Consider the following 27,622-nt stretch of genomic DNA (forward strand, 5'->3'; position numbering starts at 1 on the left):
CACACTATTTCATGTATATACATATATATTTTTTCCAGTTCTCCTTCCAAAGTTAATGATGTGTTGCTCACTGCATGCAGCTCCACCCCTGTGGAAAATGTTTCCTCTCCACTGACTTTTAACATCCTTCCACAGTGTGACTGTAATGAAGTCATCATCTCTTTGATCACAGCCATTAATTGAACACAAGGTGCCTACAAATGAAGCGTTGCCTTTTCCTCCCTCTTTAGGTAATTGCACAGGATTCTTTAGTTGACCATTGGCCTGAGTTGATGGAGGAGAGCTGGGCAGCTCCACCATGAATGTCTGGAATACTCTTCTGGCATTTACTCGTGCTCTCTAGGGATGCCTAAGTTCAATTTAGGAAGGACTACTCCTGGATCTGACTTCATGTTTTGGTGTGTCTGACAGCAATCAGCTTCCATACACAGTCCCTTGGTGTCCTATAGTCAAGTATTACCTGTACCAGGGCCCAGAAGCATGGCCGGGTCTGTTTCCAGAGGGGCACCCAATTTTCTGGTACAGGCAGCATGACCCTGTTCCAGAACTCCATGGGCTGATTGGCAGCAATTCTCCCATGGGCACTGGCCTCACCCCTTTACACTGCATCCTTTCCCAGACGGACACCTCTGACACCGCAGGGCCTGTCAGATGAGATGGCCCATGAGCTGCTTGCACCGCAGCTGGAGCTGGTCCTGCTGCAGATCTCTCTCCTGTTCCTGACCTTTCTCCAAGCTCTCAGCCCTCTGTGTCACCTGATGTATGGACCACAGCAGTCATCCTAGGGGTAGAATGCTTTCTCCCCGGAGCCAAAGAAGCCTACTAGGTGCATCAGTTATTTCTTATGGAGGCAGACTCAAAATGCAATGATTTATCTTTTTCTTTCAAGAGGCGTATCTCTGATTACTGTATCCTTAAAAACCTCATGAAGTGGAAGTTTCCTGGATCTTCTTAAAGTTTATCTCACACTCTTTGGAATGGGTGTGTCTTACTAAGCCTTCCAGTGTTCTGGATGCCTCTTACCCATCCTGTCCTCAGTTCATGGACCTGAGCAAATTTTCAGAGCATTAACCTAGTGACAAAATAATAGCCAGGTCTGGAGCAGAAAGCATCATGCAATACAATAATGAGTGAATACTGTGATTACATCCCCATTGGGTGATTGTACACTTGAGAAAGAGGATTTGCCTAAAATTTTTAAGAGCTAATGAACACAATAGTTTGAATTAACAATGATATCAATAGACTGAAGTACCATTAGACTTCTTTGTTAGAGTTGAGGGATTATGGAGATCACGTAATAAATCAAGTACTGGCTGGAGTATGGTACCTGTGGGTCTACCAGTTCTACAGACCCAACCAGTTATTGTCTTTCCATTCTTGGAGTGCATAATTGGATCTGATATACGTGGAAGTCGGAGTAATTTGCATTCCACTTTAGGTCCTTGATGTATGTTATATGAGGTATCATAGTGGTAAGGCCAAGTATAAACCTCCAAAAATGCTCTAAGTGAAGACAGTAAATCAAAAGCAACTTCATAGACCAGGTGAGGGAAATCAGTGTTACCTTTAGAGGACTTAAGGATGTTGTTGTGGCTGTGTCTAGATGACCCCCAAAGTCTCTCATGCAGTCATAGGTGGGGCTTTTCAGAGGTGGCTGGATCTAGAGTGTTTGATGCTGAGATGAAGGATATGATGCTGGGATTGATTCCTGGTGCAGTGCTAGGATTAAGGGTGCTCTACCCTGGGTGTGAGTGCTACCTGGCCCAAGGGTGGGGAGCCTGGATAGACTATAAGGGACAAAAAGAGGGCTGCTGTTGTTGTTTGCTGCTTGTTGTTTCACTACAGAACCTACCAAAGCAACATGACTTTTTATTTGGGAAATCACCCTTATCTTTATGTTCATGCATTCTTTCCTTCTGAGTGTAGATTTGGGCTGCTCCTCTATTTTTGCCTGTTCTTTTAATCGCATTCACAACTTCCTATGAGCTGAAACACCCCTGGTTGCCTTTCCAACTTCGCTGGTTAAGATAATCTCAGACTTCATCTTCTAGTGAGACCTTTGGAAAGTGATTAGATCTTGAGATTGGAGGCCTCATGAGGAGTATTGGGGACCTTTTGGAAGAGACTTTGAAGAGCTCCCTTAGGCCTGCAGCTATTTGAGGACACAGTGAGAAGACTGACATCTAGGAACCAGAAAGCAAGCCTTCTCCAGATACCAAGTCTGCAAGTACTTTGACATTTGAACTTCCGGTTTCCAGAATTGTAAGAAATAAACTTGTTTGTTGGGAGAGTCCTGCCTTTGCCATCTCTGTCAATACTTGTAGTACTCCGAGTGGGTAGTCCTGGGCTAGGATGAAGTGACCCACTTAGTTATCCCTTAGAAATGACAAGCAAATCCACCAGCCATGGCCTGAGAAGACCACGAGGTTTCCAGGGCCTCAGACCATTTCCAGAAGGAAGGACCCTGTCCATCCACAAGGCAAGCCACCTAGACCAGCAGAGATGCTGGCTGAGCAGGAGGGGAATCTACAGGGAGAGTAGAGATGGAAATGGTGAACATCAGTGAAGTCTCGCAAGCAGCTCTGGTAGGAGGTGTGTGGTGCCTCCTTAGGAAAGTGAGCACAACGTAGCCATGGGAGAACTGGTCTAGAATCTACACGAACACATGAGCCTGAGCAAGGTAAGAGTGAATGATAGTGGTTGTTGTGGTGTACCACGGAAACATTTGCCCACCAATGCCCTTCTAGCACAGATCTTGCTTCTCCAGCTGCTACAATTGCTGGAGGCTGACAACCCTCAACCAGATCTCTCCCAGACACACCCCAGTTCATGTCTGTCCAATTCGTGCTCACATCCAGTGAAGGGCTTGAAGGGTCCATCCCCTTGCCCTAACTGGTGACAACTGGGGAGGACCATGCAGTCAGCCTCCGTGATTCTCCACTGGATCGTGCTCTCAGCACTTCCCTGAGTGTTTCCCAGAAAAACTGACCCGTGACCCTGTGCTTTGCTATACAATTGGGGGCTTTTTCAATTATTATTTCTTAACACAGGTACAGTTTTTTCAATCTTTACAGTTTCTGGTGTTTTATGTCATGCTTAGAATGGTATTTCCTATACCCCATATTAGAGTGCCTTTAGGGTTTTCTTTAAAAACTTTTCAAATCTTTCATACATCTGTAATTTGGATGTGAAAAGAGAGGTAGGTATTCGAGTTTGCTCATTGTTTTTCACATATTGGTTGTCTTTATATTATTTATATTATTATATAAACAAGATATAATTATTCTTATATTGTTTACTCTTCAAAACTTTTTTGAGGAGTAATGCTTTTTTATCCTTTTTCCAAATTGTAGTTTCCAATGCTTCACTCATTTTTTTTTACCACTGTATTTAATAATTAAAATGCTCACATTGTGAATTTTTCTGAAGTGCAGTGTTGGCTGCATCCCACTGACTTTAGTATGTAGTGTTTCTGTTTGTTTGAGACAGGGTCTCTCTGTCTAATCCAGGCTGGCCTTGAACTATGTACCTCAGGCTGGGCTCAACTCACAGTGATCCTCCTGCCTCAGCCTCCAGAGTGCTAGGTTTACAGGGGCCCGCCATCACGGTGGGGTCATTAGCTTTATTTTTCACATATGCACCCAACTATGATTTCAATTTCCTCATTTTTAAAGAACTGATTATGTGAGTTTTCCAAGATTTATAAATAGTATGGGTTTTTTGTATTCGAAGCTTTATTGCAGTGAAATTAAAGAATCTAATTTGCACTGCTTTTCTCAGGGGCCAGGTTGCCATGCTCTCACCTGCATCATTCTCATGGAAATAAAACCAAGAAACTATTTCCCTTGTTCCAACATGGTTACCTGTAATTTTCTGTAGGTTAAGGCATCACAATTCAAGGTAAAGATGTGGGTTTTTTTTTTTTTAATAGGGAAGTGGTTAAGGATCATTCTGAGGACTTTATGACAAAGATGTCAGCTGTTCAGACACCATTTTTGTTTCCTCTTTGGTTGCTGTTATCGCTTGATTTTCTTTGGAATTAGAAGTGTCACAGGACGCCAGGGCCAACACTTCTTAACAGACTTTCCAAAGGTGAATCAACCCAGGTCTCCAGGCTTGCCGGACACTGAGGCAGGGCATTAGGATTTCCGGGATTGGACTACTGCCTGGCTGTATTACAGGAGTGGAATCTCTCCTTCTTTGTGCTTCAGCATCACCATCTGTCCGGGGGTGGGGGAGCCCAGTGGCACCCAGACAAGGTACAGGGCTATCGTGATGGGCAAAAGAAGCAGGGCCCAGAGAACAGGCACAGAAGCAAGCCAGGAAATCTGGGAGGGGGCCACACACCCAGGCACTCTCTTCCCCTTGCTCATATGGAGAAAAGGGTCCCCCTTGCATGCCTGGCAGCTCACATATGTCCAGGAGTCATATATGGGAGAGGGGAACAGACAAAAGTTGAAAACCTGAACTGGGAACAAACTTGAAGGCCAAAGACACGAGCCACACCTCGAATGCTTTGCTGATTTCTTTATTTATATATTCCCCTTTACAGATGATGGTGATAGAAAGCAGATGGATTCCCACCCTACCCACCCCCTTAAAACACAGACACAGTTTTCATTTAGCATATAAAAGCATTGGGGCGATGGTTCAAATTCATCTCACTGGGTGACTAGAGCCAGCAGAAGGTCCATTTGGGGGGCAGTCTGAGCACCTCAGGCCCAGGAATTGGGCAGGCCAATGCTGAAATGAGCCTGCCATGCTGAGGTGCCAGGAGAGGCAAAAGAACCAAATTGTGGTGAACAGAGCTGTCTAGCCCTGTGGTGTGGCCTAAAACAAGACAGTGGGCTCCTGAGTGGCTTCCAGTGAGGTCTACAGCCCCAGAGAAATCTGTGCTTCAGGGTTCACATCTGCATAACCATAATGGGATAAGAATCCTGCCCTGGAGGTGTTGCAGGGCTATAAGGAGACTCCAAATAGAAAGGATTTGTCAAAAGTGCTTCTCCAGAGGTAAAGTGCTATATAAATTTAGGGGAATTCAATTGATTGGCTGTAATTGTGAGCGCCCCGAGGATAAGAGTGGACTGGCTCATGGGCCCAGGGGACAAGGAAGCTGTCAAATTCCGACTGTGCCCAAGGTGGGCACCAATTAATGGTGGGTAATGCCCACTGCAAATCAGAGTTTCTTTCGTTTCTTGGCCCCAGGAAATTACCAAAGCCTAGCACCTGGACGGGGCTGGGAAAGTCACTGGGTACGTTACAGAGTCACAAGGGCCAAGGGAGAGGAAGAGGGGGCATAAAAGCAGGGGGTAATCACTATCACCACACACCAAAACAGACAGATACCCACTGGATGCAGGGCATTGAACTTGTGGTGCAGATGGAAGCGGGGGGGGGAGAGTGAGGTGTCACAGCAGCTGAGGGAGGGATACTGTCCCCAAAAGACCCACTTGCTGGCTCCCCTCCTCTGAAAGAGATAATACCAGTGCCTGTCTATCTGCATGTGGAGGGAGGGCAGGGAGATAGGAAAAACTAGGATGGGATCCTCCTGTACTCTATCTAGCCCTTTAAGGAGGTGTCAGGATAGGGATGGGGCAAATAGCTGATTTGTGCACTTTGAGGCTGAGGCCTGAGTTTGCTGGGAGTTTGGAAAAAGGCAGTGATTGTCAGCACAGCTGGAAGTGAGCTGATCTGCTCAGAGATGGGCAGGGTTTTAGGGAGCTGATCCTTAAGAGCCTGTGATCCTGCAGACTGAGCATTGTGAATGCCCTTCTGGAAGAGAGGTGGGTGAAGTTCTTTGAAAGGGGGGGCTGGGAAGAACGAGTGAAGGGACTCATGGGGAGAGGGCTACCAAAGACAAACTCTTCACAGGCTTGTATTTGGAGAACAAGGGAAGAAAAACACTTCAGGTGCTCCTGCTGCTGCTGCTGTGCCCCGACTCCCTTGGCAAAGGGGCTTGGGACCTCCCGGGGAACTGAGGAGTCCGCCCCACAGGGAACCTACTGGCACCTACAGGTTAAGGCAAACAAGCCAGTAGACCACATTGAAGAAGAAGAATGTGACCGGGAAAATAACTCGGGAGTAGTTATCCAGCCGGAAGAGGTGGATGCGAAGGCGACCCCTCTGCCAGGTGCAGCCCTCGCAATCAGGGACCATGCAGAAATACTTCCTGAAACACCTGCGGCTTCCACAGAACCTTCCACGGGGGGGCTCGGGGGCAACTGGGGCGGGGAGCTCTTGGAAGGAGCAAGATATTTGCTCCTTTCCATCACTTCCCTCAGAGGTGACAATCTCGCACACAAACACCTCCTCCTGCTGGCGGGCACGGGCACGGGCCAGAGCACGGGCGCGGGCGCTGCTGATAGGAGGCTGCATTGGACAAGAGAAGAAAAGGGGAGAAAGAGAAGAGTCAGGGGAAGGTGAGCCACACCTATGGGTTACAGTTTTCGGCAAACTCTGTCCTTGGCACACCAGCATTCCAATCACAGCAGCAAGTTGATTTCTCCCTCAGCTCCTGCTAACTCCCCAAACCTTGGGGCACTATAACCTCATTGCCCTCGGCTACACCTCCACTACCCACTCCTACACCCAGCTCGTACATGGCGGAGTATGGGAGAGGCATGGGCCTTCTTGTGGCTGTAGCTCAGGTAGTTGAGGATGGCAAACTCCAAGAGGGCGCAGAAGCAGAAGATGAAGCAGATGGTGATGTAGAGATCCAGGATGGTGATGTAGGAGACACGTGGGAAGTTCTTCCGAGAAAAGGTGCTCAAAGTTGACATGGTGAGTACGGAGGTGATCCCTGCGAGGAAAAGGAGTGCCTGACCCACGTGCTACGCTGCCCACAGGATGTGGCAACAGCCAGAGCTGAGCCAGGGTCACCCGTGCCAGGTGGATGCCCAGTTTTTACCCTCTCACCTAAGGAGGTCCTGGCTGGAGCACAGTCTCTCTGGATCCAAAAGGAAACCCAGGACAGCATTGTGGTCATAGAAGGAGGAACATAGTTTTGAATGGCAATATAGCCAAACCGCCTACTCACATTGAAGAAAAACGTCGTGACCACGAATTCACCTGGAAAACATAAAACCCCATAGTGTGATATACAGCAGGGCATATACTGTGAGAACCCTACTGCTCAACTCACAGGGTTCCCTGCGGCAGTCAAACAACAGAGGCAAACTGTTCCATGCAACACACATAGGACCAGAAGGAGCCCAGGGAGACGGCTATGCCAAGGCCAAATTCATCACTGCTTTTTCAGTTCACTGTCCCACCCCAAGAGCTGTCTTTTCAGGGTGGCAGAAGAGTCAGATCAAAGTGAAAAAATCAGTTCGTCCTCTTGTTATCAGGCCCACACAACTGACATGCAGAAGGCTGACTTTGCCTCCATGCCCACTGAGATGTTCAGTGTATCTGCAGGGCCACACCTGCACTGCTGGCCCTCAGGGAATGAGGGGACAGAGGCATGTGCTGTGACTGGAGGAAGCACATGGCTTCTGGTCTTCTTTCTACACATACACTGCTTCACTAGGGGAGGGTCCCCCAAGCAAGTACTCTCCTGCCTCCCAAACTTCTGAGGGCTCAATGGCTCTGTATTCTACGTGAGCTACAGAATCAACTCTACACTCTGACACTAAAAGCCCAAAGTGACCCAGATCCAACTGATGGATTACACACACACACAGACACACACACACACACACACACACACACACACACACACACACACCATACAGCTAATCTCATTGGTTCTCAGATTCTCTGAGATAGCTTGAATTGTTACACTAATATTCAAACCCCAAACCCCCTGTTCTTAGTCTAGTCTAGCACCTTTAGCGCAAATGGATTTTTCAGGAACACAGAGAAATTGATCTGAAAGTGAACATTTCAACCAGCCCTCTAGGTGTCAAGTCTGCAGAGCATACCTGTACCCCTACAAGGGGGACTGATGTGTTCATGTTCCTTTGGGCATGTGTCCCTACTCTGGTTCTCAGCCTAGACACCAATGGCTCCCGCAGGACCTGATGACAACTTGCAACTCCAATTGTATCTTCAGCCTTCCAGTGCTTTGATATAACTGCCCCAAACACTCTGTATGCTATCCTGCCTCCATGGCTCCTTTGGGTTTTTCTGAGTTGAGAGGACTCGGACTAGAAGGAGGAGTGGACTCAAGGCTTTGAAAAGTGAGGGAGAGAAATGAACCAGGGCTGTGGAGACTATAGCAGAACATGATCTAGGTCTAGAGGAATACAGAACATCAGTTTTCACTATCAACATCACAATGTATTTGTAAGAGCTCCAGTCCTGGGTCATTTATGAAGTTTATGTCCAGACTCCCACTTCAGTGATCCCATACAATTCCTTGGCCTTGAAGTAGGTGGGCTTTGAAATCCCTTGAAGCTAGTGGCTCATTTAGGCCCTGCAGCTTAGCCCCTGCCCATCCCAGCCTGGAGTAGCCTGGAAACCAGTAGATGCTCATGACCCTTCTTGCTGTCCGCAACAGGTGTGGAGAGCAAACCAGAACACTAACCTGCCCGTGCAAGGGAGATCGCCTGTGAATAGGTCTGGGTGTGCTGGAGCTGAAGGACAGAAGCCTTGCCCACTCACCTTGGCAGCACTGACACTCAGGGAGCAACACTTCTCAGACTCTTCTGGAAAAAAAGGCAAGGAAGTGGCTGGGAGCAGTGGGAAACCTGGCTCCTGAGCAGAAGCTTTGACCCAAGTGCCTCCAGTGATGCAGCAGAGACAAGTGGCACACTGGACCACTGGCCAGAATGTATTGATCAAGTTTCTAGTTCTCTTGCCCTGGGGTCTTGATTACAATTTAAGAGCCTGCTAATTAGCAGTAACCACCCCAGTCCCTGCAAAACTGCTGAGTTTACATGTGCTTGTCAAAAGGTTTTTTTTTTTTTTTTTTTGGATTTCTCTGTTTTAATCTTGTTTATTCTGGACAAAGAAGAAGTTTATCCACTTGTCAAAAGATAAAAATTTGTTTTTGAAAGCCATGAGAAGAATGCTAACACACACATTCTCCTTCCTGAGGAATGGAGAAACTGGGGTGAAGAAAGAAAGGCGTATAGCGCCAAGGAGCCAAAGCAAGTAAAAGAAATACTAAAGATGTTTTCTGGTTTTACTCTTACCTGCTTTGCCCAGACCATGGTTGTGCTGCAAGCGGGAGAAAATTAAAAAGTTGACAGGGCTCGGACTAGAAGGATGAGTGGACCCATGGCTTTGAAGAACAATGGAGAAAAATAAACTAGGGCTGTGGAGACTAGAACAGAACATGATCTAGGTCTAGGGGAATACAGGTCCTTTCATTTTGACCTACTGTAAGAGTGACTGGGCTGAATATAAGTTGGATAGTACTGGTGGAAAAGAACTAGGTCCAATGAACAGAAGTTCCAGATGAAACATGGTGAGTTTGCTGATGGGCTCAGCTGTCTGTCTAGAGAAGGAAGAAAACTCCTTGCAAGACAGTCAACAACTGACTGCTGTAAGGTTCCACCGAAGCACCGAAGCTCCAAAGCTGTCAGAGGAGGATGATTCACTCACTGCGGGCAGAGGTGGATTTTCTGAGACCTCGTGAAGCAGAGGTCCTCTGGTTCAAGACCCAAGGGGACCAGAGTAGACAGCTAGCACTGCATTCTGAAACATTAGGAGATGAGTGCATAAGTCTGCTGCAGAAAGAGAGTAGGAGTGGACTGGAACAGTTTGAGAACAGCCCAAAAGATCACACTGACCCGGGAAAACCATGTCCAGCAGAAGAGAAAGAAGACCTGGTGGTTACCTAGTGTCACTGATCTGGTGATGATGCTGGCCATGGGGCTTTGTAGTCACTAGGGCACCATTTTGAAACAATGCACAATCATCTACTAAACGGAACCACTAGTGACTTACAAGCCCCTGGGCCTTATCTCCTCTGCTAGCTTTGATGATGAGTCCCCACCTATCTGGAGAAAGCGAGGTACAGAAAGCTATGAGACAGGCCCATAGTTAGCTGGCAGAAGAGCCACTATCTCGGTAAAGGCAGTAGAATTGCTTCCCTAGAACCCCCAGGAAGAAGGAAAGCATTTGTAAAGCAGCCCTTGCCCCTTGCCTAGTACTGTGCAAGGAAAGCTCTAGCCAGGTGAGCATGAGCTGTCCTTTACCTAGTGACTAACTCCATGAGTGAAGCAAAAGTTAGTTTTCTGTCTAACCACACAGAAGCAAAGCAATATGGCTCCCATGACAAATGGCAGTTTGGGTGACTCATTCCATCCACATTCTGGAAATGATGAGGGCAGTGCCCTGAACTTGATCAGTACATGTGAAGAGGGTTTCCAGGGTTGCTCTGGAAGCAACCCTGGGAAGGTCCCTTAGGTCCTCATTCAGGTCACCTAGAAACACAAGCAAAGATGCTCACATCTAAGTGGGAGCTGAAAGTTAAGAGACCCAGGACCCTCCCCTATGTCCTTGTTGGGTACAAGACCAGAAAACCAGTAGTGACCATGTCTATGCTGAAACCACCATGAATTCTTTGACAGCAATGTGTGCTTTTCAGAGCCGCTCCTCTAAGACGAATGTCAGTGTGGCAGCACTGTAGCTTCTATAATCTCCTTCACCACCCCAGCTGCCATTAGAACACTAGTCTCCACCTCCCATTAAGATGGGCCTTGTCTCCCTTCCAACCAGCTTGGACTGTTCTGGATACGGAGATGTCACACAAGCTCCAAGTAGGTCAATGAAGACCTTGAAACTGGAGGGTTTGCATGAAAAGCTGGTTGCCAAATCTGACGGCAACAAAATTTTATTTACTTACCTTACCTCTCAAGAGGCATGGCAAAGCACTTACTTCTTTGCAGATGAGACTGAGACATAGTTGTAAAGTCTCAGTTTCCTCTGCAAACAGTTGTAAGTGCTTAGCATTTACAAGGCAGGAGCCATGTCCTGATGGCATGGGTGCACAGCATCCATACACATGACCATCTCCACATACCCCTACCACCTTCTTGGGCCCCTGCCTGGCCCTGGTTCCCATGGCACACTTACCAGCTGGGGTGGAGACAATTTCAGTTTTGTTGCTCACTCCAGTAAAGTAAAACTGGAAAAGCTTCCAGGTGTTATTCTTGTTCATTTCCAGACTGAAATTCTCCAACCTGTAGATCATATCAGTCACAGGGTAGGAAACTGGAAAGCAAAAAGGGTCAAATGAGACTGGGAAGCCCAGCTGATGTGCCCTCCAGCATGAAGTCAGCCTGAGCAATGCCCTGGAGCCTTGACTCTGGCCTCGCCAGCTGTGAGACTCAGCCTCTCTTACCTGGTTGTTGAAGTCCATTCAATAAGTGCATTTACTGAGCACCAGGCCCTGGCCTGCAAATACAGGGATGAGCAAGGCATAAGCCTGCCCTCAAGCATCCACATTCTCAGTGAGTAGTATACAACTGTGACTTTTGGAGTTGCTCTAGAAAACTTCTACCCACAGAACAGTGAGGAAACAAAGTAAGGGACTATTACTTGGGAACACACTCAGAGAAGACTTTTTAGAGCAGGTGACACTCCCAGTAAATCTTGAGAGTCAAGTAAACATTTCCATGTGGATGATGCCGAAAGGTGAGGAGCAGCACTGAAAGGTGAAATGCCTGCTTTACTGTGGAAATGGCAAAATTTCAAAATGGTGAGCTCACAGAGATACTTAGGAGGAGGGAGCAAAGGCCAGTGCATGAAGTGCCTTAGGGTCATTTTGAGGAATTTGGAATTGATCCATGGAGTTAAGGAAGGATTGCAAATGAAGAAGTGACCGGGTCTAGATGCTGCTTCAGGTCACTATGGTTCTTACGTGCGGTCAGCAGGTTGGCAAGTTGGCCAGCTATGAAGGGCCAGTGCAGCAATTCAAGCACATTACAACGAATGAAGGCAGGAATCAAAGCTGCGACAGTCAGAATACAGAGAAATAGAAACAGAGGAAGGGTAGATAGAAAATCAGGAGGGAGCACCAACGGGATGTGTTGGTTGATTAGATGCAGGAGGTTGGGGACACAGGGAAGCACCAAAGTTTTTGGCATCAGTGAGACAGATGGGAATGCAGAAGCAACATGTTTGTTCAGGTGGCAGGGGTGGGAGCAGACAATCAATTACATTTAGGATATGTTCCAGTTCAAAGGGAAGATGTTGCAAAAGTCCAAGGGGAAGATGACAAAGGCCTACACCAAGGCGATAGCAGCAGAGATGGAGAAGAGCAGACATACTTGAGATATAGCTCAGAAGCGGGTAGCTCACTTGAGGTAGGTGCAAGGAAGAAGGAGGAAATAAGCATGAGGCCCGGGTAGAGCAACACAGGGAAGGAGCTGAGGATGGGGGTGGAGGGCAGAGGCTTGGCACTACTTTGGAACCATCTTAGGAGAAAAGCAGAAGCAGAAAAATGTAAACAGCAAAGATGAGAAAAAGAAGGGGCCCAACATATCTCTGGGTTCCCCGAAACCTAAGAAGGTACTCACAGCTAGAGAAAGACAGAGGGCAAGAGTGAGAATCCATTGGGAATTTGAGCATGTGGAACGAGCATCTCACGACAATGGACATCCTGGAAGGAAGAGAAGAGCCTCATTAGGCTGGCTCTGAGCATCTAGGTTTCCATCCAGCTTTGACCTGTGGACTGCCACTATTGAATGGCAACAGCAGAATTTAAGGCAAAAAGCTCAAAGGAGAGACAAAAAGAGAAGGAGTACAGCATGGAAGTATTTAACTACTTTGGGCTCCATCTTCATAAAATTATATGAACTTAGATGGACTTTTGTTGCTCGCCCAGCCCAGTTTCTAGGATCTACAAATACCCTCCCCACTCTACCATCTCCGACCCCACCCCCTCCAATGATGCTCCACCTCCCCCTGCCAGCATCTAACCTGCTCTTGAGTTCCAACCGCTGTGTTGCTGCTCTGCCTTGACAATTCCACCACCGTGGACTTGCCGTTGCATCCAGTGCTCACTTAGGATGGAATTGTCCAGGCAATGCAATCGTACTGGTACATTCTAGCTGAGGGAGCTGGGCACTGGGAGCCAAGTCACTGGGGAGTAGTCCCAGCTCTACCACAAACTTGGTCTGTGACTTTAAACAGAATCTTTGTTTTTTGTTTTTTGTTTAAATTGTGAGGCCTCAATGTCTCTGTTTACATGAAGAGGTTGAGCTGGGAAAACTGGATAGGCCCTTCCTTGAGAATATCATTCAGGATGAGAGGCTGCTCATAAGTCATTGGCTAGATTCCCAAAAGGGAGGGAGACTCCCAAGAGGCAAGACAACAAAGGTTTGACTTACCTAATTGCATATAACACCTTGCCATTCCTGTGGATTCGGACCATCTGGTTTGGCATGGTGACACTATGCTCCATGGTGTTCTTAGAATTCACGAAGAAGGCTTCCGGGGTCCACACATTGTTCACCATATCACCACTCAGAACAAAGCTGTCAAAGGTCTTATTGAAACGAAGACGTTCGTCGTACCAACTCTGATACAAGAAGATGTCAACGGTGTATTCCTGGTGGGAAGGATTGAAAACCAGACACTCTGGGCTGAGCAATGGACATCCGCACACAAATATATTGTTTGCCACCTCTTAACCTTCAATCCTAAAGGCAATGTAGTAGAATGCATGAAGCACTAGACCAGGATAGGGTCCCTTCTCACTGCCCAGAGATTCATCCAATGTCAGGACTGGAAGGGACTGAGGTTACCAAGTCCAGCGATCCCAGCCGAAAAGTCAGCCAGCCCTTCTGGATTACCACAGCAAAGGGAGCAAGGCCCCCACATTATGCAGCAGTTAATACCAATCTCACACCTCAGAATACAAAGGTTTCCCTTAAATGGAGTGCCCTACTTTCACTTAGCAATTCCCTTTGCACCCACCCCCTGGATGCACACTGAGTAGGTCTAGTCCTGTTCCAGGGGGCAGATCTCCAGAAATGACGTTTTATTGAATTTAAGATGCCTTTTTCCCAAATTTTTGAAACCAGGATACATCTTCCAGTGGATGCATATTTTTAATGTTGCATTTTCCCCTCTTTATCTTAGCAAACTCTGATTTAAAATGGTTGTGTGTCTTAAATCAGAGGCAAAACTGAATCAATGAAAGGCATCTAAAGATTAGAATCATGTCTTCTTGAGTCTTGTCTTTTCTAGAATGAGCATTTATGACTACAAGCTTTCTGTTTTTTCAACCCAATCATTTGTTTTACCAACAGATCTGCAAGGACTGCAGAGTCAACTGACAGACTACTCATTTGTGACTCTGCCAGAATTCGAATAGTCTCACTCTTCCAAGCATACACAGACATCTCATAGAACTTAGCCCATGGCACTGCTGCACTACTACTCACTTCATGCTGTTTACTCTGTAAGAACCACCACAGATCTTTGGGTGATTCCACCATTAGGTAAAGAATGTATTGCCCAGCAGAATGGCAAACACGACAGTAAAGCACAATGGCATTAACCCCCCTCGAAATATTCCTCTCTTTGAACACACTTATCACATTGTTCTTGCTACTTTCTGAAGCAGGTCTGAAAGTCCTCTTTCCTGAGTGTCTTTAGTTGTGCTGTCATGGCTGCCTCCATGTTTTGAATCGATTCATAATGTTTCCCTTTCATGGTCATTGTGATTTTGCGGAAGAGCCAGAACTTTCATGGTGCCAGATCCAATGAAGAAGGTGGATGAGGACACACCATAATATTTTTACAAGTCCGCCTTTCCATTGGATGGGACTTGGCAGCAGCATTTGCTGTATTTTTTATCACACCTTATAATGACTCACAAAAGAGAACTTGCAGAACTGCCTCAGAAAGTAACAAGAATGATAGGGTAAGTGTGTTCAAAGTGAGGGGGAATATTTTGTGGGGATTCATGGTAATGTATCTTACTGTAATAAATGTTAATGTCAGCATTTACCATATATTTTGATCATCCTTTGTATGTAGAGTCAAGGATGCCAATGATTTCTAGGAAATTTGACATCAATAAAACAGTAGAGTAGGTGGGATCTGGTGATATTTAAAAGTCCTGTTAGCTCTGATATTCCAGATTCTGAGGCTCCACATCAGCATAAGCTCATGAGCTATTCCCATCAAGTTTTTTTTTCATGTTTCCTTATAAATGAATAAGAGAACATTTCACAGGCAAGCTAAGAAACAAAATAGGACTTGGTCACTAAAAATGACACATCTAGAAACTGTGTCCACACTTAGGCACATGAACATGTAATTGTGTCAAAGTAAAGCAGAATAGAGAACAGCTAGATGATACTGACACTACAGAAAACCAAAGGTGGCCTAGAAATGGTTCCAAGGGAATATGGAAGGAGACCTACTAGAAACGTATGTGTCTGCCTATTATCCTCTTTGTTAAATGGGGGACTAGAAATAATTTGGGAATGCCCCCCTAAATCACCCAGTGTCCAGCCCTGATGTTGAGATCCTTCCCCTACCAGTGGCCAAAGGCCCCATTGCTATCCACTCAGGTGTGCATGGAGGAAAACAGCCTCAAAGTTTGACTGTAAAAGTTTTCTATTCTCAGATGTTCCCAAAGGAAAGTGACATTCCTAAATAGATATGGTACCAGACTGGGAAGACACATTTCCTTTACAAATAGGTGATGGTGGGTCAGTTGCATGAACTAGACTCATCACCTGTGCGGGACTATGGTGCTACTCCTGCGAGGCTGATACCCTTTCAGCCCCACACTCTCATGGCAAATCAGAGATCCTAGCTCAACATCATTTGAAAAATTTATAAGCACACACACTTTTGATTGTACACAGCCAAGTTTCTCCTTTCAGCTTTTATTTGGGAAGTGCTGATGTTAATTAACCTCGATCCTTCATTCCTCAGAATTATATTAAAAGGCTGGGGATTTAGCTCAGTGGTTTCTCCACCTGCTGCGCAAGCGCAAGGACCTGAGTTTGATCCCCGGTACCAAAAACAGAATTATATTAAAAAACAAAGTACTTTGAGTCATAAGAGAAACATCTATCTAGTCTCATGTTTTTTAAATGAGGAGAATCATTTTTCTGCTTTGTTTTGTTTTGCCTTTCAAACAAGTGTGCAGAACCTCTGAATGTATGGGTGCATATGCACAGATGTACCTGTGATTATTTGCTCTCGAGATGCTTTCTGTCCCATACACTGCCTGTCAAACATCAGGATGTTCAATAGGAAGAAGCACAAGAAGCTAGAAGCTTGCACCACTGGTATTGAAAGGGGAAAGAGAGACTGAAATAGAACTGCAAGCAGTTTGAACAGCACGTACCAGAACTATGTCACAACACAACTCTTTATTTTAAAGATAGGGAAACTGAGGCCTGAAGGCATAGGGAGCTGTCCACTCCCAGCACCATTACCACGGCCTTGCACTAGAGTAGACTGGAGAAGCAGACAAGCGCTTGAGAGCCTGTTGACCATCTGCAAGGGAGCCCCGGAGTCCACCCTGCCTGGCCGCACCCCACTTGCCTTTACAAAGGGCCTTCAGATTATGCCCACATTCCCAAGCAGCTGGAGGCCCCAGCTTGGCCAGCAGTCTCCTTAGTCCACAGGACTGTGAACTGCTCGGCAGCTGGTGGGAAGCCCGCCCCTCCACAGCCACACTGTGCTCATGGGCTGCTATGAAGTGTTTTGAATAAGCACTTAATTTCTGGTCAACACAATACCAATTGTAAATTTTTTACACATCAACCGAGAACTAATGGCCCAATGTTTCCCCGTTTTGACAAGGGAACTTGGGATGTACATCACTTGTCTTTTAGCTCAGCTGAAACTAGAAATTCAGAATTTAGGAAATGGCTTAATTCAAGTCACCTGCAACAGCTACTGCAGCCAGACACAGCATGGGGAACTGGTTATGCTGTGACGGGCCATTGGTCCCAATCTGACCACTGCCCTTCAAGCTCAGACTGGGTGCTTCTGAGTCCAGCCAGGACTCAGAAGACTGGCAAAACATCTGATTAAAAGCCACATGCCTTGGGCTCAGGCAGCCTTTTCAGAGGACACATCTGACTGATCGAAGGGGGCTCAAACTCCCCCCACCAACAACTACACTGACTACAACTAACACTAGGATTCATGACCCTGCTGGGAGGCTCCAGTCCATTGAAAGTTAAAGGGATCCTTAATGGCAGCCTGGGTTGCCACCCAGCCTACTACGAGGATCCACAGACAAGTGCGCTCTGGGCAATGGTGTGTTCTATGCCGGAGTAGCAGAAACTTGTGTCCCCCTCCTCATCAAGTATACCAGAAGAAAGCAGGCCATGCAAAAATAGGCCTTCTGCAGCTTTAACACATGGTCTGATAATGGAGAAGCAGATACCTGGGCCTTCCCTCGGGGTTACTTACCTTTGCAAGGCTCATCTGAAAGCCAAGTCTCACCCAACCACATGGTGTTTGCTGGGTACTGGTGGGTATGTGAAAACTGTGTCTGCTCTGGGCCGAGCCAAATCTACAGCTATGATGACGTTGGTGATCAAAGCTTTCCTCACTGTCAGGCTCTGCAGATACAAGTGACCTTTACAGAGCATCTTTCATAACACATTTGGTCAGCTAACTTCTACTGAGTCCTTGGGATCAAGGAGTCCGTGGTGGACAGAGCAAGATAGACATAGAGGAGATCATTCCAATGAACTGAGGTAGGTATAAGGTAGGAAGATGCACGTGCCCAGAATGCAGTGTGGTGTAAGAAGGGTGACATTAGTAGCTGTGGACAGTGGGGAAGGTGCCATAAACAAAATGTCCTCTGAGCCGGACTCTGAGGGAAAAGGGCTTGTGACAAGAAAGAAAATAGAGCAATGGTATCTCAAATAGGATACTGCTTGAACAAAGCTCAGCTCAGAGGCTCAAGGTGGTCTGGGAGTGTCCATATTTTGGTATAGATCAGAGCATGTGCTCTGTAGAGGGGTAAAGCAGGGCAGATCCATGGAAGGCCACGCTTGCTGGACTGTGGGGCCAAGCTGCATCCTTGGCGGGAGGGCTAGGGTAGGCAGAGTGCTCTGCAAATGAAGCCTGAATGGTGATAGTAAGGACACTCATATAAATGCCAGTGGATAAATACCAGGAGAGAGAAAGGAACAAGGACACAATTAGAGAAACAATCACAGAGCAACATCTGGCAACCGTAGACTTAAAGGCACATAAATAATTATCAGAAAGAAAGAGCCATTCCATTGCAGTGTTTCAAGTTGCTTTATTTTTATTTTGAAGGAAGGACTGGAAGATCTAGTCACGACTCCAAAGGTCCTCTTCAGACAGCAAGAGACTTACCTTTTCCAGCTTCATTCTCAAGGTTTGAACAATTAAAATCTCCCCTCCCTCCAAAAACCAAACCAAACCAAACCTCTTGGAGTTGTTAGAGAAACACAGAGTAGAAAGCACAAGAACATGGCAGGCCCCATAGGTCAGGCCCTGGGCTCGAAAAGAGTGGAATCAAAATTCAGTACTCACCATGTCCATGATGGAAATAGGGCCCAGGCTGCTGACGGAGATCTCGACATCGACCACGGTGGGCTTCGCTGGAAGGGAAGCAGAAGGAGCAGAGGATAAGTGTCTACCGGGGCATGGGGCAGGGGCACAGGCAGAAAGGAGGAAAGAGGACCGATCCTAGTTCCTTATTTGCTCTTTCATGGCAAGAATCAGCTCATGCACGGTGAAGGTTTGGACACACACCTGGCAGGTTAGTCATGTAGTCCAGTTATCTCATTTTAGGGTTGGGAAAACTGAGGGTGAGAGAATGGAAGAGTCTTGACCCACATTCATAGCACAGCTGGGACTAGAGTTAATACGGATTATCCGATAGGTCAGCAGCAGATGTCCCGTCCCTTGCGTGGCACCCTCACCTATTGCCCATCTCACCCATTCCCCACACCTGTGCCCGCAACCCTCCCTCCCTCCCTCCTTCTGGAACTGGGCTTTGCTACTCACCACCAATGCCAGGGTGCAGCTTGTTGTCATAGTTTTTCAGCATGGCGTCCAGGATTTTAGATGCTTCTGGCAGTTTGCTGCCTGCTCGCGGAGCCTCCGAAGCATGTGTAACAGCAGTAGTGGCAGCCATCACGGGGGCAGTGGTGGCAACCACCGCAGGGGCACCAATGGGCTTCTTTTTGTTAGAGGGAATCTCCCTGCCCCGATGCACAGGGTGGGGCAGGGGCTCGGGTGGGGGCAGGGGCAGGGGCTCGGAAGGGGGCACGGGCAGGGGCACGGCTGGGGGCAGGGCCTCAGGAGGGGGCACGGGCAGGGGCACGGGCAGGGGCAGGGGCTGAGGCTGAACCTGGGGCTTTACTTTTTTAGAGAGAAGCTTCCTGCCCAGACGCAGATGCTGGGGCTGGGGCTGGGGCAGGGGCTGGGGCTGGGGGCCGTAAATGACGTCATTGTGGCCAGATGCTTCATCTTCCAGTTCAGTCTGAGGTCCCACCACCCTAGAATATATACCAACAAAAAGTCAAGCTATACTTTCCACTGTGCAGGGGCTGCAGCTGGTGCCTCTGGGGACAGAGGCAAACCGAAATATTTGCAATGCAAGGCTTAATTAGAAACTGGTAACAGTAAATTATGGAGCACTAACAGATTACACTGGTTAATTTCTTTTAAATCTTTCTGTTCTTCGAGGACTTCCTATGCTATTTCTCTTTCACAATTCTTTATTCAACAACAACAAGAAGACCTAGCTTTTCAAAGGGTATGCAATGTAGAATAAAGTCAGAAGAGCAGCTCTTTGTGCCTGTCTCAGCACTGAAAAAAGGCAGGAGTTCTTCTCCCAGAGGCTGCATCCGGGAAATGGACGGCCAACAGGAATCCATCTTGAGTGCCAAGCCCAGGCACCAAGTCAATAACACTAATAATAATAATAATAATGATAATAATAGCAGTGATCATTTCAAAGAAGCCATCTGTTAATGTCTGCACTCCCCTCAGGTTGAGTGCTACTTTGCTTCGAGACAGGGATGAAAGGGTACCAGGGGCTTCGGAGGTTCTTGTTACATTCCAGTCCTTGACCTGGCTTGCTTTATGCCAGTGTCGTCATTTCCTGACCCCTCCTCACCTGTACACTTAGGATTTGAGCATTTTTCTGTATAGAGGTTCTAAATCAATAACAAGGATTGAAAAAATAAAAATGTTCCATTTGCTAATGCACACAATTTATTTGGATCCCAGTTTTTCAAAAGCAAACTATACAAACACTATTTATGACACAACAGTAGAGATTTGAACAGACAAGATAGTTGAGACATGAGTAAATTATTTTTAAATATTTGGTGCAATACTGCCATTTTCTTATATTTGTGAAGTCCTTCAGAGCTAAAATAACTACATATGAAATGGTAAGATATCTGAGGTTCGTTACAAAGTAATCTAATCCAGAAAAGGATGGTGGGTAGGGACAGAGAAAGAAGTGACCACAAGTGCATAAATGTGAGGCTGGTGAGTACATGGAGATTCAGTCTATTATTCCCTCGACTGTCATATATCTTTGAAAAAATTATAATTAAAAGCTTTTTTAAAAGCCATCAACTCAAATTAATGTGTGATGTTGGAAGGCAGAAGGGTGGCTTCCCTTGGGGAGATTATACAGGGAGGTGTGCACACGCGCGCGTGTGTGTGTGTGTGTGCATGTGTATGTGTGTGCAGTGTGGATGTGTGTGTGCCTGTGTATGTGTTGGGAGGGGGCTGCTAATGTTCTCTTTCCTGATCTAAGTGTTGGTTACACGAACATGTTTACTTTGTGAAAATCTACTGAGCTATTTATTCACTTATGTGATTTAATATTTGTATGTTACACTTTCAAAAGGATTTTTTTTTATAAGCCACGAGGCAACTTCCTTCCTAAAATAAGGGATAAACAGAGCAGGAGACCTACACATGACCCATGTACTGCAGACCAAGGGGCTGCCAACTTGGGCGGCAAAATACATTTTTCTGCAGTATCTCAGGCTCTTAGAGTTGCTTAACTGGCATACAGATGTGCTGTGTCGGGGGCCATTTTCTCATGTCTGAAGTGGCTAATTCCCACTGTAGGCTAGGGGAGGAACTGGGCTCGGGAAAAGCAGTTTCTACTCCGAAAAGCCATATCCAGAAGATGTCCTCTTCCCTGAAGCTTTTCGAGTTTCACAGACTGGAGGCTAATCCCTCAGTTCTTTGAAGAGATGAGGGCCAGCACTCTTGGGAGGGAGGGAGGCACAGAGACAGGGAGGGAAAATGGAGGCCTGAGACCTCTCAAAATGGTGGCTGGGAGCAGGGCTGATAGCGAAGCTTCCAGATGTCTGATAAGCCATTAACAAGAACGCCACCTCCAGGTTCAGAACTGCAAAACGGATATGACTGCACTGGGGTCACCAAAGCCCTCCTACCCCTCGATTAGTCTGCAGGGAGAGAGATGTCACAGACTCTGAGGTTGTTTTGATCTTACAATTAACTTTTCTCAATTAGAGCAAACAAACAGACAAACAATCTCATCCTGGGGTCCTTGAGGTTAAGGAGCACCTGATAATGCACACCTTTCTCCAGAGCAGCTATTGAGCTCACTTGTAGAGCTACCAAGAAGAAAAACTTGAAAAACACTCATACGCTGGATTAGTGGAATTTTCCATGGGGCTTTTCAGGCATCCACATCCCTCGCCCAGGGTAGAGCTGAATCTCTACACCCCTGCCCCAAGCTGGCTAGAGAAGAGGAGGGTGAACTCGAGAAATGGCCCTGGATATAGTTTTTTTTTCCACACCAGCTCTCCTTGTCACTTTACAGATGGAAGAACTGAGGCTCTGGTGGAGGAAGGGCTGTGCACCAAGTCCAGGCTAAGCCTGGACCTGAAGGAGGTTTCTTAGTTCAGTATGGTCCAGCGTCCCCCCCCCCCCAACCTCCCTTCCCTGACATCACAGGCTGCCATGGTGCCAATGCGCATCGCTGGCTGCAGCCCTCCCCTGGTTGGAGGGGTAGGCCCACCTCCATGTTGTTTTCCTCTCTGGTCTCCCTCCTCCTCTTGCCCCCCCCAGCCATCTTTGCCCCCCCCCCAAGTCACCATGTTCCATGTTTGCTCTGTCAACTAGCCCAAATCCCCCCTGGGGGATGTGGGGGGCGGGAAATTCCTAGCATGCATTCAGAAACATTTGCCAAAGCCCACCCTGAAGCAGCAGCAAACCAGTGGAGTCAAACAGTCCCTCCACCCAGGTACGCCAAACACCAGTCCACAAGCCAGGAGCCCCAGGGACTTCGAGAAAGATCTGTGCCTAGGAACTTGAGACAGTTCGCACCAGCAGGAAGGGAAACCGTCTCAAAAAAAAAAAAAATGAAGCAGTCACCTTCCACCCTAAAAAGCCAGAAATCTGTGGGATAACCTTTTTAGCAAATTCCCAGGTCCGGACCCAAGCCACAGACCTCAAAGGAGAAAAACATTTCCAGCCTCCCTCCAGCCAGGGCAGCCCCACGCCCCGCGGGGTGTCTCTGGTTGAGGAAGGAAAGGGGTGTGTGTGTGCGCGCGCGCGTGTGTGCGTGTGTGCGTGTGTGTGTGTGTGTGTTCGTGTGTGTGTGTGTGCGCGTGTGTGTGTAGGGGGTGACTGCAGTGGAGCGTGCGGGGTGCCTTAGGTGGGAACCCTAAGGCTAAACCCAGGCGTGCCTGGGAGTAGCGCTGAGAGAGCAGCTGCGGGATGCGAAGCAAGTAAAGTCAGAGTTGCCTGGAACCCTCCCGGAGAAAAACGCGAGCGCAGAGAGCAGAGCGGGCACAGCTCAATATTTTGTGCGCACTTAGGCCCCCCGCCCCAGGAGCGCATCCCGGCCGGCTGCTGGCTGGGGGCCGCCTCCCCTCTGCGTGCCCAGGACTTCGCGAGGGGAGGCGCGCTCTGCCAGCCGCCCCAGTGCCTGGGGCTCAAAGTGTGGGACGGGAGTGACGGGGCCAGGGTCCGGCCCGCGCGGCCCAGCTGCTCCTCAGAGGCCCGGGACGCCCGAGGGAGAGCGAGCTGGTGGAGGCCGGCACGCGTCGAGGGGGCGCGGGAGGGCTCCGCTCGAGGGACTGGGGCTGCCGGGGCCCCGGGATGCAGGCTCACCTCGACTGGATGATGAGGAACAGGCTGAGGAAGGCCAGGAGAACTTTGGGCCACATCGCGGGGGACCGGCGCGACCACCTGTGCGGAGGTCGCAGCGCGCAGTCTGGCTGCTCGGGCGCGCGGTGCCGGGTTTTGCTGCGCCCCAACTTCCACTCCTCCCCTCGCCCCGCCCCAGCCCGCACTCCCCCCCCCCCGGGCCCGCCCCCCAGCCTCGATGGAAATCTCCGACGACGGCGCTGCGGCAGCCGGGAGGGAGAGGAGGCGCGAGTCCTGTCGCCAAGGCCCCTCCCGCCCCCTCGCCCCCCCGCCCCCCCCCGCCCCCCCCCCCCCGCCCCCCCCCCCGCCTCCCCGCCTCTCCGCCTCTCCGCCACCACTGCGGCGCAGCCAGCCAGCCGGGGCGGGGACGGCGGGCGGCGCTGCTGGCGGAGGGCGGCCGCGGCCCACCCGCCCGCGGGGCTGCGTGGACTTGGTCTCCCCTGCCACCCCCTCCGGGCCAGGGGCAGGCCGTGGGCTCTAACCGTGCTCTCCCGCGCCTCCCGGGCTCCCTCCCCCTCCACCTGTTGCACCCCATCGCCCCTCCTGTGCCCCTTGATCTCACCCCACACCCGCCTTTCCTTCCTAGCACCCCTGCTGGCATCAGAAGGAAGCCGGGCAGCTCTGCACCTGCTTGGCACAAAGGGGCTGGGGCGGGGGGGCGGGCTTGAGGTCTCTTCCAGGAACTTCTGACCGGAGCTAGTGAGCTAGTCCACAGCCCCATTTCCCAAGTGTTCACCCCCAACAGAAGGGCGGCACAGGCTTCCACTGAGGACTTTCTCTGAACCCAGGAGGCAGTGACCCACAGCGGCAGGTTCGTCTGGAGGCTTCGGAAAGTCCTCTCCAAGACGAGGTGGAGATGGCCACATCTTTAAGACAAAGGGGCTGCGGGGAACGCCAGAAGAACTGAGGAGGCCCAGTCAGGCGGGAAGGGCAGTGCTCTCCTTCAGGGGACCAAGTGTCTCTGCAGAGCCGACCGCCAGTACCAGCAGCCTCCCAACCTGTTGCTGTAAAGAGCCGAGCCGCTTGCGTCTTGGCTCCTAAGACACTCTTTGGGAGGCCTTGTGTCCAGTCCCGCTAATCTAATACGTGCTCTCCACACCTTCCCCGCCGGTGGGCTTCGCTCTGCTTTGTCATCTTCTCAACACTGCTCTCTGACTGCTGATTTTCTCGGGGATGTCTTTGTGAGCTTGCTTACAGTGAGTCTCCTTCATGCAGCTCGGTGACAAACATCCACCAGCACAGGGGCACATGCACGAAATACATCTGTCTCGTTATCCAGCACATCCTTGGAAGTTAGAGGAATTCTGGGCACTCAGCGAATATTTGTTACTGGCCTGTGTGCAGCCACATTGGTCCCAGGCCTCTGTGCAGTCTGCAGACCTCTCTGTGTGAGCTGCTGCCCTCTTGAATTTCTTTGAATTTCTTTCTTTCTCTTTTTTCACTTTGGAGGTTAGGGGACTTCTACTGGAAATATTAGAAGAATAACTCCTGGGTTTTTAGGAAGGATCCTGAGTGGGTGGCCCCGTCTTGAATTTCTGAATATTTTTTTCTCAGTCATCCACTTATAAGTTAACCAAATTTTGATAGCCTCCCATTGATACATGTCTACAGTACATAATTCCTCGTGGGGAGTCAGTACATGTACAGCATACATCCAAATTCTTTTGTCATCGCTTTCCTTGCCCCTCCCTCACCCTCCCTCCATCTTTTAGTCCCAATTTTCTTAATATTTTTGGAACAAGTGTTCCCATATTCTTTCATTTTTCTGAACCCTGCAAATCCTGTCACAAGTCTTGCTCCAGGGAGCTGGGGCACAGAGCAGGAAATAGGTAAACGCAGAGCCTTCCTGTGCCCAGGAAAAGCAAAAGGCTTCCCATCCATCCATGTGCCATCCCCCGAGCACCAGGTTGCTGCAGAGAGGGGTAAGGGTGTGCTTTGCGGCCAGGCTGGGGGCTGGAGCTCTAGCAGACAGAGGCTTGTCTGATTTGCCCGTCTTCTCCTGGGTCAAGGCTAGTGCCTAATGACCAATGGGCTCTGATTACCTTTGCTACATGAGAGACGAGATCCCAGCAGCCAGTGCAGGCTGGTGCTTCCAGCTCCCTCATCAGAGCATCCCAGGCGCCTTCCTCCTGCACCTTAAGATCAATCACAGCTTGCAGTCTTCCTTATCAATCTCATTGCAGGGTCGCTGCACACTTGCACAAACTGCTGAACGGCATTCCTGTTTTGTAGTTCTCCAAGTCTTTGCTGTGTGCTCTTCTGCACGGAGCTTTGTGTTTGGTGATGGAGGAATGTGCAGCCCAGACTGAGACACAGCCTTGGCCCTTGTATGTTTCTAAGGCAGGAGAGGAACTTGCCTTGGAAAGTAGTAATGCAAGTGAAACAAGTCAGGAGGCCCCAGCTTCCTGGAAGATGCTTCCCTTGGACCTGAGCCCTAGTGGCCAGAGGAGGGGCTTGCAGGGGGCAGAAGCTCAGGATTATTGAAACCAGAAACATGTGGCACTTGAGGAAGGCCAAATTGTTGGAGACAGAGCTGGAACGGAAGGCTACATGCTGTCCTGTGGGCAATGGGATGTTTCGGAAGCATACTGACTAGGGACACTGCATGTCAGAACTGTGTTTCAAGATCCCTCTGTGGGCAGGCAAGAGAGTTCACATAAAGGGCAGGCTGCAAGAGAGAGCCTTTGGGAACACCTGACAGGACTGTTGGCACGTTAGATAGAGTGTGGGAGGAGGCAAAGGAGAGAGTTGCTCACAGGGACTTCGCAGGTGACCAGGGAGACGGAACAGAAATAAGGAAGGCAGGAGGTGGAGGGAGAGCTTTCAGTGACTGCCTTGAGGACAGATCCCCACATTCTGTAGCTTACAATGCACTGCTCCATCACAAGCGAACACTCACATTCATTGTTTAGTTGTGTGTGTGCATGTGGGGGGTGCGGGTCCCACGCCCTCGCTGTTTGTACTACATTATTCTTTAACTTGATATTCAAGCTGGATGGAAACAAAAAACTTAATGTAGCAGCTGTATCTTCATAACTAAACCGAACCACCCATTGGTCAGAATAGCAATGAACAATCTCTTTCTCTGCTGTGAATTATCAAGTTTAATAACCAATATCAAACCACCACTCATCATGTGTCCTGCTATGTACATTGTTCAGGGATACAATCAGAGCTGCTGGTCATAAAGTCTGTGTGTTGATGCTCCAGCCTGGCCCCAATGTAGCATACATAAATGAGCTTCTCCTTTTAGGCCAAGGGAAAAATACCAGCCCAGAAATGTGGTGCAAGACTCAGCTTGTTAAGTACTAGGCTCAAACAAGTCTATGTGCCTAAGGCACTAGGCTGTGCCCCACTGGAGAAAGAGCTGTCAAGAGGACTAAGGCAAGTGCTGAGAGGGGCAACAGAGCAAGTGGATGCACACTGGGCTTCAGAGCAGAGAGAGTGGCGTTGCAAGCAGAGGTAGTGGGGGGTAGTGCTCAGGGCTTTGTGCTACCCTGCAGACAGGGAAGAGTTGAAAAGCCCAGAACTCACACTAGGTGTGAGTTAAATGACCACCACTAAGTTACTTAAAGCTCCCTGATCCCCAATGTCATCCATGCAAAAACAGGAATTGAAATGCTTCCATCTCATGTGGCATTTGATGGCACAAGCCATTGAAGGCAGTTTTTGCTTTCTGGCACATGATAAGTACTCCAAATATTACCTTTCATTCTTATTATGACTATTATTAGCTAAAAACAGATAAATGGCAGCACAAGCACCCTGGGAGTGTCTGACCATAGCCTGAACATCTGCTATAGAGCAAGGGCTCATGTCCTGAAAAGGTAGAAACATTGTGGATGAAGCAGTACTCTAGATCTCAGAGAATCTGGCCAGTATGCAAGGGAACAGAGAGGCATGGCTGAGATGTAGATTGAAGGTCACTAGCACATGAGTGAAATTCAAAGCCAGTGTGAGGTAAGACAGAAGAAATAAAGATGAGTAAAAAGGAGACAAGGGAAAGAGTAATTTTAAAATTGTGTCTTTAGTAAAAACTGCAGCTTCAAGACACAAACCCAGTCAAAAACTTCCTAAGATCTTTAAAGACACAATAAGCATAAGTGGATCTTTTCCACCTGTGAAGAGACCATCTGTTTTTCCCTGTAAAATGAGCCTTCCCCTGCTCTGTCACCTGTGGTGGCTGTCACCTATGAATGAGTCATACCCCCTTTCCCTTTCACCTGTAAGTTGAACACCCTCTTTCCAAAGTTCCACAAGACCCACAGATCTCCACTGCAAATCCCCATAAATATACTCAGGAGGTCTTCCCGTGCCTGTCTCCTTCCTGAGGAGCCATATTCTATTTTTTGAGTGTATTCTTATAAAATTCTGCTTAATAAGTCTCTTTGTGCCTCTTACTGATGCATCCTGGAAATTCCTTTCCTGTGATAGAAGTCAGTGTGCATGTAACCTGCCCATGGGTGGAGTGAGGCAAGGGTCCCATCTCCACTTCAGAGACGTCCTCAGACCTTGTCCTGTGACAAGGACACTGTGTGCAGTCACTCAT

At 48.5% G+C, this 27,622-nt stretch overlaps 1 protein-coding gene across 1 annotated transcript; it reads right to left on the reverse strand.

Annotated features, from left to right (window-relative positions):
* Window positions 1-4,516: 4,516 nt before the first annotated feature.
* Window positions 4,517-23,184, reverse strand: Gabre (gamma-aminobutyric acid type A receptor subunit epsilon). The gene is made up of 9 exons (XM_087210631.1): window positions 23,038-23,184; window positions 18,928-19,421; window positions 18,451-18,518; window positions 13,287-13,507; window positions 12,474-12,556; window positions 11,029-11,166; window positions 6,919-7,071; window positions 6,603-6,802; window positions 4,517-6,372 (listed from the first exon to the last, which is right to left on the reverse strand). Exons 1-9 carry the CDS (start codon window positions 23,091-23,093, stop codon window positions 6,013-6,015), a joined length of 1,773 nt encoding a protein of 590 aa, XP_087066757.1. The 5' UTR covers window positions 23,094-23,184; the 3' UTR covers window positions 4,517-6,012.
* Window positions 23,185-27,622: the final 4,438 nt, after the last annotated feature.

The sequence above is a fragment of the Heterocephalus glaber genome, unplaced genomic scaffold (assembly GCF_053883595.1).
Source record: "Heterocephalus glaber isolate CG9 unplaced genomic scaffold, H.glaber_assembly_v1.0 deba00001164, whole genome shotgun sequence".
Classification (NCBI taxonomy): domain Eukaryota; kingdom Metazoa; phylum Chordata; class Mammalia; order Rodentia; family Bathyergidae; genus Heterocephalus; species Heterocephalus glaber.

Coding starts and splice junctions, on each gene's coding strand:
- Gabre (XM_087210631.1), bottom strand. CDS start 23,093: ATGTGGCCCAAAGTTCTCCTGGCCTTCCTCAGCCTGTTCCTCATCATC. Junction 12,557..13,286: donor AAGGTGTTATATGCAATTAG/GTAAGTCAAACC, acceptor TCTTCCTTCCAG/GATGTCCATTGTCGTGAGAT. Junction 6,803..6,918: donor TCCAGCCAGGACCTCCTTAG/GTGAGAGGGTAA, acceptor TTTTCCTCGCAG/GGATCACCTCCGTACTCACC.